Source organism: Mustela putorius, unplaced genomic scaffold (genome assembly GCF_011764305.1).
Source record: "Mustela putorius furo isolate JIRA1106 unplaced genomic scaffold, ASM1176430v1.1 tig00003976_pilon_pilon_pilon, whole genome shotgun sequence".
Taxonomy (NCBI): Eukaryota; Metazoa; Chordata; class Mammalia; order Carnivora; family Mustelidae; genus Mustela; species Mustela putorius.
In genome coordinates this window covers 5,008,669-5,021,587 of record NW_025422118.1, presented here as the reverse complement: position 1 = coordinate 5,021,587, position 12,919 = coordinate 5,008,669, and the positions used below count along the sequence as shown (strand labels likewise).

Sequence of the window (12,919 nt, the reverse complement as noted above, 5' to 3'; positions counted from 1 at the left end):
AAACATCCACGTTCACCATTTTCTTTGTCACATTTATTGAAGGAAAAAAATACACTGAAAATATAGAAAGAAACACATCAGACAAGGTCATATTTAAAGTATAATCACAAAGAGAAGGGCAGTTGTTGGTCCAATAGCATCAGTTCTGGTGATGTCCTGTAATTGTTCCTTATATCCCATTATGAAGAAGGGACAGAAAAAGTTCATTTGTTCTCCAGACAAGAACATTCTTTCCTGCCTTAGCCAGTTGTAGAATTGATGCATTTGGGCAGATCTTCAGTCATACACGGATGGAAAGTGGCTCATGAACACAGTTCAGGAGTGTGGTTTCAATACTAGCAACTAATGATTTCCACCTCATTTGTCTTTACCATTTTAAAAAATTATTCACAGGTTCAGTAAATAATTTATGCCCACAGGATTCAAAATGGACAGCAGTGTGTTGGTTAGACTTAGATAAGACACATGTGTAAGGCGGTAAAGAAGCCAGAACTGGACATTTTCCTATTTAAAGCTTGACGGAATTGTCACTAGAGAAAGTAAACAGAACCAAAAATAATTTAGTTGGTCGTGCCCTGGGTTTGAAGAATTTGAGCTATGGAAAATAGAAATTTAACTGTGGGTTCTAGGGTATGTAAAGGCTTCTTTGTGAAAGATCCTTCAAGAATGGTATTTAAGTTAAATGTGAAACACTGTAGATCCTGGGATACCAATCTACCAGACTACTGGAAGATCTTTTTATCAGAATGTGTGGCACAGAGTCGTGAAAATGAACCTTGAACCTGGACTCATGACAAATCCATGTGAGCAAAACTGCATAACCATATGGAGACAGAATGAAGTGCTGTGTCCTCACCTGTATCTCTTAAGAGTTAACAGGTCAGACATTCTTGTCTTGGGCAGTTTAGAGGGGCTGCCGCACCTAATCTCCATTGAGGTAGTTCTAATTTCTAAATACTAAAATGATAAGGGTCACCAGGCTTCTGTGCCGTGGGCAGTCCAAGTCTGTCCTGAAATGGTTTATGACATTCTGCGTCCGTCAGAGGAGGATAATACTGCCTGTAGCAGACATAGGCCAATGTCAGGCCAATCATGGATCCAACTAGTACATCTAAAAGAGAGGAAATAAGGTACTTTCTTAATCATACTGGATCTCAAATCATGTTAAAACACCACGCAGTACTGGCACACCGATATTGAGGGTTTGATTCCAAATCACTGCAATAAACGAGTACCTCAATAAAGCAAGTAGGATGAATTTTTGGTTTCCCAGTGCATATAAAAGTTATGTTAACACTATCCTGTAGTTTACTAAAGCGTACAATAGCGCTAGATCTAAACAAAAGTTATATACCTAATTAAAAAATATTTAATTGCTAAAAAATGCTAACCATCATCTGAGCTTTCAGCAAGTCATAATCACTGATCACAGATCACCATAATAAACATAATAAAAATATTTAAAACACTATAAGAATTAGCAAAATACGATGGAAACATGAGGTGAGCAAATGCTGTTGGAAAAATGGCACTGACAGACCTGCTCAGTGTAGGGTGCTAGAACCTTCCATTAGTAAAACACAATTCTCTGTGAAGTGCAGTACAGTGGGGGACACCGATATAGAGAAGTTGGCCCTCCAGGTTAACTCTACTTGTTTGGGTGCAAAAAAACCTCAATTTCAGGTTTATGGTTTCTTTAGGCTTTCTCAATTTTATCATATAGTTAACAGGATTATCTTCAGGTTCTTTCCTAAACACCAAGTCAAAACACATACTTGCGGGCGCTAGGGTGGCTCAGGTCATGACCCTGGGATCCACCCCCCACCCCCCCAAATTGGGCTCCTTGCTCAGCAGGGAGCCTGCTTCTCCCTCTGCCCTTTGTGCCTCTCCCCACTGTCTCTTAAAATAAATAAAATTTTAAAAATCCACATCTTTAATAAGTCTAAATCTTTTTCCAAGGATAGACTAAAATGTTTTAATTCAACTAGCCAACATATAGAATATCATTAGTTTCTGGGGTAGAATTCAGTGACTTATCAGTTGCATAGAATTCCCGGAGCTCATCACCTCACGTGCCCTCCTTAATGCCCATCCCCCAGTTACCCCACCCCCCCCACCTCCCACTAGATTGAATTTTTTAAATATTCAAAATAACAAAAGTTTCACTTACTGCTATTAACCCCTTTTTCACCATTTAAAGAGTTCTAGAGGAAGTAATAAACTGTACAGGAGCTGCCCTTTAAAGAAAATCAGCTTGTTCTTTAAAACAGGGCTCCTAAGGACTTCTGGGCAATATTATCAGCTTTTGTTTTTAATTATGGGTTTTATGTGAAGATACTCTGTAATCTGGATGTTTTATTATATCATTGAACAAATTTCTTTGGTTTAACTACAATTTTATATTTTCTTGAATTTTAGTTTCTGAACAAAAATCTCATGATGATGAACTTTTTTTTTTTATAAACTTGATTTTTATTTTAAGACAGTAAATAAATTGACCTTTGAGGTTTGTTGTAAAAAATTTCTTAGAGGGAAAAAAATTCTTAGTTTATTCTGAACCTATGATGCTTCAAAATAACAGAAAAATTGGGACATTTCTCCTTGGTAATCTCTTTACAAGGACACTTGGTTCAGAAACCCAGACTATCCCATACTCAACTGTTGATTCATTTAACAGAGTTAGCGTCTCCGTGCCAAATGCTAGGGCTACGGCGGCAGGTGAAACGCGCAGACTTACATGGCAGGAAGACCCTGCTTACCTTGCCAGTGATGCTTATAGTCACATGTGCGGGACAGCGCAATCACAGATGCAAGGAGGAGAGGTGACAGAAAGGCACAGAACCTCCAAGACTTCCCACGGCCTTGTGGTGTGAAGCAATGTAACTTCCCTGCCAGGTAGAAGGAAGCGAAGGCCAGACCAGCAAAGGCAACTAGAAGAGGGAAGACCAGTAAGCAGATGTCTTTTAAAGGAAGCTCCCTTGCTCATTTGCAGACAGGTGGCTGGGGGCATAGACGTGCTTTATCCTTTTTGGGTACACTTGTGGTACAGATCATCGATGAGGAGGAAACAGAAGAAAAAATGAAGAACTTTATTGTGTGTCCCAAAGTTAATAATATTTACCCTTGGGAATAGTGTTTGGAATACTAGCAGTAGGACTTCGAGTAGGGTTACTTCTTGATGCCTTAGTTTCCTGATGTATAAATAGGAATCATAAAAATAATAGTATCCATTTCTTTGGGCTACTATGATACCAAAAGAGAGAATAAAAATTGCTTTCCAAAGCACCTTCAATAAAGGTTAGTTAATATTTTTCTAACTAGTACCAGATTGTGGGATCTAGATAAATAATACAAGACTCATAAAATGTTCATATCTCATGAAGGTAAACGACTTCCTCTATCCTTGAACATCTGTCCTAATATTTGAGGATCAGGCTATGGAATCTTGGGGTTACTAAAGGAGGGGATTCTCTAGTTTTCAGATACGAGAACAAGAGTAGTGAGGTGGCCCCATCCTCATAAGCTTCCTAAGCTAAACTCAGGGACCCCAAGAAAGCACAGATGCTGAGCCCATGCGGTATTCATACAGGAAGAATGTCCACTAGGGAAGCTCTTGCGGCCCTCGTTCACCACGTCCTTCTCCCCGGTGCACGTCAAGTCGGAGTGGGCTTGCCCGTCGGGGAAGCAGCGGTAGAAGAAGTCTGGGCGTGGCCTGAAAAAATAAACACGGTCTCAACACAGATCCCTTAACTTCAGAAATTATTTTTTGGTTGTATCAGATACTGTAATCCTGTTCACAGTTGGTCAAATAGTGTCCCAGGTAAAAGGATGAAACTGGATTAGGGTAGAAAGAAAAGCTTTATTTCCAGGGTCTACATTTGGGTGGGGGGGGGGGCAGTCCAGCACACGATTATTTTTTAGGGCAAAGAGCAAGTCACACTGCAGTTTCGGGGTATTCTAGTGGACAATGACCCTGCTGTGCTGGTCAGTGGGAAACACTGTTCAGGCCAGGAAAGAGTCCACAAGGGTCACCCACAGGACAGCTATAGGGGAGGGAGGCCATGTTAGGTGAAGAGAACAAGGTCAGACTGAGGCTGCCGAGAGGGGGAGGAAGACGGTGGGTGGTGCCATGCCAGTAACTACCTCCTGCAGATGGGAGGCCCGAGGCAGGCACCGGGGCGCAGACTCTGGTCACTCACCTGCCCACGATCAGTTTTATTGTGTTCGTAAAGACACCGTTCAGAGCCAGGGCAAGGCTGGCAGCTGGAAAATAAAGAAACTTACTGTTAGTGGGTTTTGCCTAGGAGGACTTGCATGATCATGGTCTCATCAAGAGAGCAGCTGTGGTCTTTTTTTTTTCTTTAAAGATTTTATTTATTGGGCACCTGGGTGGCTCAGTCATTAAGCGGCTGCCTTCTGCTCAGGTCATGATCCCAATGTCCTGGGATCGAGTCCCACATCGGGCTCCCTGTTCAGCAGGGAGCCTGCTTCCCCCTCTCTCTCTCCCACTCCCACTGCTCGTGTTCCTGCTCTTGTCTGTCAAATAAATAAAATTTTTTTAAAAATAAAATTTATTTTTATTTATTTGACAGACAGAGACACAGTGAGAGAGGGAACAGAGGCAGGGGAGTAGGAGATGGAGAAGCAGGCTTCCCGTAGAGCAGGGAGCCCGATGCAGGGATGAATCCCAGGACACTGGGATCATGACCTGAGCCACGCCAGCGCACCAGCCATGGTCTTTTTGAGATAGGAACGGTCAGGCTCTAGCCAGAGCTGAGCAGAAAAATCATTCTAGGCCTGAACGTGGTGGAGTACAGAGAGTGCTTCTGGACTAGGCCGAATCCATTTTTGGGGTACCAGTCATTCAGCACATTGTTCACCTCGGAGGTCAACTGTGTTCTCAGAGTGCCAGCTTTCTCACGGGTGACAACGCGGGTACAGGGGAGACAGGATAGCTGTAGGAACATAGAACTCCGTGGCCTCCACAGGCAGAGGTCACACCTCCAGTGGCTGAGATGCCAGCACTGAGGAGACAGAGACCAGCCCAGTCAGGGAGGGCTCGTTCTTACCCAGGCAGGCTTGTTTGCTGTCGGTCGCACCAGCCTTCTTGAGACATCGGGCCAAGAGGATCAGGGACAGTGGGGAAAGAAATGCAATGACCTGAAACAGAAGATAGTAGAGATTAAAAAAAAACCCAAACCAAACCCCCAGTGAAACCACATGGCTAGTGGTTCAAGCAGTGCCAACAGGGAGGAGGAATGGAGGGAACAGAAGTCGTCACAGGTCAGACCTAGCGGGGCCCTGTCAGTGTGCACAGTGGCAGCGTCTGGGGGTTGACGGGGCAGCACCTGCTCCACCAGGAACGCCACGGCCATCAGCCATTGCTCTTAAGTGACCAGTACCTCAATCCATCCTAAGGAGCAGAGCTCACAGTACCTGTCTTTTGGGCCAAAATTGGCATCTTGCGCTCTCAATTTGGGTCGTGATCATAAGGAAACAAGAAGTTGAGCCCCTCATCTAAGGGAGCAAGACGCTCCCCACGAAAGACGCTCTCCAGATCCCCCTGGAGCCAGACGGACCACCCCCTGCTCCCGAGCATCGAGCTCGTCCTAAACATTAAGGGTCAGAAGGAAGGCTAGTTCTCTACGCACAAACATGGGCTTGGTGGGGAAATACTCGGCTTCCACATACGGATTCCGGTAAAGCCACATCTCCTCCGGCTGGATCAGCCTCTGGAAGGGAGGGAGGAGCTCCGTTACCCTAGAGGGGAAACAAAAATGTGCAGAGCACGTTGGTTTGCTTCCGGCCTCCAGCCGCTCGTCGGGACTTCCCACCGCTGCCCCCCCCCCGCCCCCGCACTGGGAGCCCCGGGCCGAGGCAGGGGCTGCCGGCCTCCTGCCGCCTTGGGGGAGGGGGGCCAAGGGTGCGGGCCGCGGGGTTCCAGCGGCAGGACGCTTACAGGAAGGCCGTGAACAGGGCGAGCCGCACGCCCAGCTCGGCACCGAGGGCCGCCACCTTCCCCATCCTGCCGTCAGCCAAACGCCGCGCTGACGTGGCAGCTCTTGCGGCGGCGGCGGGAGGCGGGAGGCGAGGCCGCCCCGGGGAGGGCCGTCCCGGCGGCAGTGGGGGGCCGGGCCTCGGCGGCGCGGGGGCGCGGGCTGGCGGACGCTGGGCGAACTGCACCGGAGGAAGGCGTTGCAGCCACTTCCCTGCCCTGGCGGGTCATCCCTCGGCACCGCTCTGAGAGCCCCAGCTGGCGGCAGGAAGGAGGCGCCCGCAGAGCCATTCCCGCCATTCCAGGGGACACCGACCGCCATTCCACCGCAGGCCCCGGCGGAGTCGGCCAAGTCGCCGGGATGAGAGTGACGCACATCTCCCCTTCCCGCCGTTCGCTCCGGAGTCTCCCACCACACTGAGCAAGAAGCAACATTCTCCAAGGACTTTCCCTCCGTGAAAACACGACCAAACCCCACGTTATCGGCTCCAAGCTCATTAGCGACAGCATTTTGAAGGACCTCGGGTCACTGGCCGGCACCGGGTGCCTGCTCTCCCCACTATGACCTCTCGCCCAGCAGTTGTGGCAAGAAACTACAGGCAATGAACAAGTAAGTCCACAGTTCGATTTGGAACATACAGGACAATTTATTGAAGTCAATCTCAAGCAAAATCTGAAGTCAGTGGAATGTCATTAAGAACCTTTCCAAATTAATCCTCATGGAAGCAAAAAACACATCTGAATTCCAAAGTATTTGTAAAATAAAAAAAGGCAACATCTCAGTAAATATAATGTACAAAAATTTATGTTCCTACCAGCACACACAGTAGTAAGAAGCTTAAAATTCCAGGCAATCCTAAATATACTATAGCTAGTCAACAATAAGCTATCTATATACAGGTTAACCAAGCTTTACACGTTTCACACTATGCAGTAAAACATAGGCCATTCAACAAAACCCCCAAAATATCATATATCTTGAAGTCTATGTGGCAACATCAAGTCATTATACAGTAATGCCCTAGTGGAACGCCCCCCAGGGAAAATGAACACTAATCCCTTAGTGTCAAGAGCTTCTAGCCAAGTCACAGAAACTCAAAAGAGATTGACTTTAGTGAATATTGATCCTTTGTTATTAAAGACTCAAGTCTCAAGTGATTTAGGCAAAATAACATTTCACAGGATCTACAAATTTATTACAGATAAACAAAGTACAGAAATAACCAATCTACAAAGGTCATTATCATAGATAAAGATCACAAGAAAAAGAAAACAATCTGTAGGTATCTGTGTTTGCTGTGCAATATCACAAGTGGTTACAAATGAATTTCTCCTATCAATTCCAATTATGCACACACCCTTGTATAGAAAAAGGATCTTATTTAGCCAGTTGTAATCATCATTTAGTATCAATCATCATTTAGCATCTTGGTCATCGGAGGCAATGTGATTTTCTTTTTTAACAGAGGGTATGTGACAGCACAAATAAGATAAAGAGCAGTATTAATAACAACAGAGTAAAAAGTAAATTGTATCCGGTCCACTCCTAACCTGACAAGAACACCTCATACATACCTCGTCTCCGTGATCTGATGGACATTGCGCGGCCCGCGTGCATACGTCAAGGTCTGTGGCAGGTGGGCGGGGGCGGCACCTGAGGGGGCTTGCCTGCCAACTCGCAGATCCGGAGGGTCACATAAGAAAACTAAGGACTGAATAAATGACTTTGGCAACTGTTCATCTTTTTTCACTTTTTCTTACATGTAACTGACTTTCACAGGCTACAGAAGGGCAGGCTGCTCTCCTCCTCCCCACCATACACACATCTGTGCCACAAGCACCTGAACTTGTCACTTAAGCAATGGACTGACGGAGAAAAGAACGGAAATGGTTTCTGAAACACACACAGACGACACCCTGCGTTTCAGGAGTATAACGTAAGTGCAAATTTTTGTTTTTTCCCTTACACAGGCATATATATTAAAAGAAAAGAAGAGCTGCACAGGGATGGGGTTGACAAAAATACAAGAGAAAGAACACACATGGCAAATACTCATAAAAATGCTGGTATTTCATGCAAGAGTGTCTTCCTCGAATGTATACATGAAATCTGAGCTATCTGCTGTGGACACTCCATCCCACTCGCAGAACTTTGCCTTTAATCCAAGTTGAAGAGGACAAGAGACTAGGCTATTTGTTTTCAAAACAGTATACAAAACAATGCTTTCTACTTCATAAATTTAAAAATAACTGTAAAATAAGGGGAATCTGAAGAGTTTCAAGTACTTAAAAAACCTGAATTCAATGAGGCAGAGGTCTCAATGTTAAAGTGACTACTTCGTACCTGTGGTAAACATTGTCATTCCCCCTCCCTCACCCTGTTCTAACCCCCTTTTCTTCCTGTACCCCGCCCCGGGGAAAAGTTGGTAGATTTCAGTATGTACACATTTCCAACTTTTCAATATTCGTTAATACATGGCAAAGCCGTCTAATCAGATCTTTCCCTAGCTTAGCTGAAAATGGAGGCGAGCTCTCCTCTCGGTTTACAGACAACCAGGGAGCAACTGCAAGTGGTCTAGGCCAACGGAAATCGTTCCAAATGATCACTTTGTGTGTGCAGCAACCTGGCCAACTCCGGAAGTCGAATCTGCTCCACCTGGCAGTAAAGCCTCTTGCCAGCGGCATCGCACCTCCTCCCAGGTGAGCTTCCCAAGCCCAAAGGGCTCTACCACAACCTGTGTCCTTATCCTCTCGGGACTTGGCATGTGGCAGCTCCCTGATTTCAAGGTGAATGCTAAAGGAAGCTTTGTACTTAACAATGAAATGAAGGACCAGCCATGAACCTGGGGGGTCCAGTGACGACGCTCTGTAGGGCTGCCCTCTGCCGTCCAGGCTGGCTCTGACCCCGATTAGAACACAGACTGCGCAGCGAGGCCAAAAGGAAACTACTTTATGAGCCAGGAGAGAAACCTGTCCAACAGCCTGCCTGCTCTGAGAGTCTTTTACATGGTTCTCTCAGAATTTCAAAACATTATTTGCAAGCATGTTTCCAAGTATTATGTGGAAATAGCAGAAGGGAGCTCAGAGCCACACCCCCATTATTATTATTATTATTATTTTAGTTTTTACATTTGTTCCTGACTTGAACACACAGAGAGCTCCAAGTTTCAGTGATTCAAGAAGTCGGCCTATTCTATAGCTCAGGCCAGATCATTTCAGAGAATTAAGGTAGAGTAGGAATTTGTTAAGATAAAAATGAAAATAAAACCCACCTCCCTCCTGACTCTAACCCTGATTAGATATTAAAGAAGAGAATCACTTCCTCCAGCCGTGCTGGCCTTCCAGGAATGAGGGGCAGGTGACCGCAACCCTCCTGACTCTGCTACTGGCCACGGGCCAGCCCCTGTCTGCACCGTGCATGCCGGGAGGGCCCATTTCCTCTACAGTTGTAACCCAACAGATTTCTGAAGCTTTATGCTGATTATCAAAAACTTTACATTCACTTTTTCCAAAGAAGTAATATGAGGCTAAAAAACAAACAAAGAAAAACCACCATTATCCCATGATGCTTTATCTCATTTTTGGACAAGAATAAAACCCAAACCATTTCTGCTCTGACCACGGATTTGAAAGTTAACAAAACCAACTACAGACCACAAGAGAGCAACATGTCCTCTGGCCCACCGGGTTGGTGAGGCGCAGGCAAGCACGGTGCGTGCACACGCTGCGCACGGGAAGCACAGCTTTCTCCCCCGGCTTTCCGCTTCCACAGCCTGCAACGTGAAGATACAAAGATACGTACAACAAGTCGGTCGTGACGCCACGGAGGTGTGAGGAGAGCTCTGGGCCACTGGCGGGACGAAAGCCTCTTTCTGGACCACTAAAGAGCACTCCTGGATGAAGCCTCCAGAGCTGTAGTTAGTAGCTATTTTGTTTCTTACCCTAATTTCTGAAATGGCAGAATGATCCTGTTAGGTACCCTCCCACCCCTCCCCCCCAAAAAGATTTAAAAATCTCAGCAGAGCCATTATGACAAAATGTGACATGATGAGGAAGCTGCATGAAAATATTGAAACCTAAGGTATTTGTAAGTATATGGATGGACCCTGGCTTACCATATAAAAGTCATCAGATATTAAATAGCACTAAGTCCAAAACAAAGCAAGAAGAGAAGAGTTCATGTGGGATACGGTTTCAACAAGAGTTATATTTTGAATGTTAAAAGAAATCCTTCATATTAGTAAGTTTAAAAAAGCAAACATTTATCTCATATATATATATATATATACACACACATATATATATATAAAATAAAGTTTTAGTATGATAAAACCTAGATTTTCTTAAATTATTTTTTAAAAGGATATCAAACTATATAGTTGCTCAAGAGCAAAGTTTAGTGTTTTGGTGCGCTGTGCTGCACGTTACTGGTAGCGATTCGATCTGGTAACATGCACAGCATTTTCCATTTTGCTCTTTCTCCTGGGACCATATCTAATCAAGAGAATTCCTGGAGGCTCTATAAGTTACCTCAGAATTAATTGCTGGAATCAGGCAAATGGCAGTTTAGGAGCTTAAGTAAAGGAATTGTAGTGTGATATATATTTTTTTTGTTTTATGTTTTTTTTTAACAAGAGAAAATCCAGTTCAATTGCACATTTACATTTAAAAAAAAAAAAGAGAGAGAGAGAGGCACAAAACAGCTATTTTTTTTCTCTTTTCCAGAGAAGAACTCTAAATTGATAAGAAAAAAGGAACACACAGAACTGAAGGAACATGGCTGAGCATCTCCCCTCCCTCCCTTCCGAAGGTTCCTAGGTGCTTCTTGAGGGAAAATAAATGCCACCAGGTACCAGCAATTGTAAGCAGTCAAAATTCACAGAGAAGGTTAACGTTCATTCAAGCTAGCCCTAGAATTCTACTTAGTACAGTGTGACAACGTCTGACATTACTAATTAGTTCATACAAGGACTACTGGAATATACATATTCCAAAGCATTAAATGCAAGTGAACTTTGTGGTTAGACATCTTGGTACATTGGCATCTAGGAGATCCAAGCATCACAGCCAACCATTTTTGCTAACACTGCTTTCTTGGGAGCTTCCCTAAGTGCTTCCTAAGACAGAGTGTGTTTGTGTGGCTCTTACACACCCTGTAGAAGCACTTCCCCTTCCTCAGTGGGGCAATTTTAATTAGTAGATAATACTAAATAGGAACTGTTTACATATAACTGGGAGATGTCCCTACCCCTTCCACCCCCCCAAATGAGGAACTAAACCAAAAAGACCTACTCAGATACAACTGTGACTCGCTTGTGTTGTTTTCACAAGGAAATACGGCCAGCCGGTGGCCAGCAGACAGGGAATGTTTGATTGGGGAGGGAAGCAGAGACAGGAAAGGAAATGCCCATAATGCCCAGGTCAGACTAGCAGCTCCTTTACACTGCACAGAATGACCCAACTCTGGGTCTGGGCCTTCCATCTCCCTTCAGCTGCCTCTGTCCACATGTTGGAGCAACAGGCACGACCACTCCAATGCTGCATTCACCTCCACATAAACACACTTCATCAAAACTGTCCACAGTGGAAAACATTTCAAACTCAGTGAGGGCACCTGTTTCTGTCTTCCCCCAGAACCAAAAACCACATTATCTACCTTTCTAGGTAAAGGTATCCCATCACAAAGCTGGCCTAGGTGCAAACCACTGAGGGTAAAATCCACTGAGGCATTTTGTTTTCAAGAGGCCAGATTCAGGACTCGCACAGCGCCCTTCTCTGAGCCAAGAAAAGACATCTGGGAGGAAAGAGGAGTGAGCCTTGCCTACTGCTCAGCGGAGAGGTATATAAAGGCCATCAGAGCCTTTTCTAGAGGGCCTGCTCCAAATGCTACTTCAAACACACACGCACACGCACACTGAATAGACTACCTGAACTACACTTCTCCAGTTTTAAAAAATGAAAATAAATAAAGGAATGAGGGCTACTTTTTTGCTTTTTACACCCAAGGAACACATCCTAGACTTAAAATTTATCTCATTAACAAAATTTCTTTTTCTCTTCGCTGTTTTCAGAGTGAAGACATCTCTTTTTTCCCCGCTGCAAAGGCATGAAGCATAATAGAAGGCAAGAGAAGACCAAGGGAATTTGGCCGGCCACGAAAGAATCCCCAACCCACAAAACAGAAAAACAGCCCCAGGCCACCTGCTTCTGCCCGCGAGTTTCTGGCCGCAGCGCGCAGGGCCACAAGGCGGCGCCCGGGGAAGGGGCTTGCGCAGGGCAGCCGCTTTCTCCTGCCCACGTGCCACCGAGTCACTGGTTTCTTTTCCTTTTTTTTCCATCTCGATAAAAAGAAAAAGAAAATCACCACCCATTTATTCTTTCAGTTCTTCTCCATGATCTTGTGACTCCAATTTGCATTTGATCTTGCTCCAGTATTCTGCGGACACAGGAGACTCAGGGTCATGCTCGGAGCAGCAGAGCCGGCCTTCCAGAGCAGAGGGGACCAGAGCGCCCTCTTCATGATCTTTACAAAATGAGTGTGGGCAGAACTCGCAGAAGGAGACGGCAGCGCGGCTGCACTCCTCGCACTGATGCCACGGGCATTCCCACTTTCCTACGGAGGGGTGCGAACAGGGAAAAGAGCCCCATTAGTGCCCCTCTTGATTACCCACGAAAAACCCAAGTTTGCACCATCTGCTGAGACTGGAGACTGAATTCAATTAGAACACAACTCCAAATTCTGAGTGTACGTCTGAGTGTACTATTGAGAATGGACGCAGTGCGCATCCCAAACTCACCGCCAGAGAGAGGAGCCAACTGCTCGCCCATGGTAACAAGGTCCGAGAAACCAATCCTCCTGGCCCGCACCTATCCCACATTTGCAGAGAGACTTTTCACTAGCATACTTTGTTTCTAGTGTTGGTT

General features: G+C 45.3%; 2 protein-coding genes across 5 annotated transcripts in view; both read right to left on the bottom strand.

Moving 5' to 3' along the window:
- Nucleotides 1–14: 14 nt before the first annotated feature.
- Nucleotides 15–6,047, bottom strand: PLPP5 (phospholipid phosphatase 5). The gene is made up of 7 exons (XM_004758221.3): nucleotides 5,960–6,047; nucleotides 5,652–5,760; nucleotides 5,070–5,160; nucleotides 4,200–4,263; nucleotides 3,588–3,712; nucleotides 2,760–2,930; nucleotides 15–1,111 (listed from the first exon to the last, which is right to left on the bottom strand). The coding sequence occupies exons 1-7, from the start codon at nucleotides 6,022–6,024 to the stop codon at nucleotides 951–953; spliced, it is 786 nt and encodes a 261-aa protein (XP_004758278.1). The 5' UTR covers nucleotides 6,025–6,047; the 3' UTR covers nucleotides 15–950.
- Nucleotides 6,048–6,617: 570 nt separating this feature from the next.
- Nucleotides 6,618–12,919, bottom strand: part of NSD3 (nuclear receptor binding SET domain protein 3) — a 121,330-nt gene continuing 115,028 nt past the window's right edge. For all 4 annotated transcript variants that reach the window (XM_004758222.3, XM_045070915.1, XM_045070916.1 and 1 more), the window contains one exon: nucleotides 6,618–12,608. In XM_004758222.3, the coding sequence (XP_004758279.1) occupies nucleotides 12,367–12,608 (242 nt within the window). In that variant the 3' untranslated portion in view covers nucleotides 6,618–12,366. The remainder of the gene's footprint in view (nucleotides 12,609–12,919) is intronic.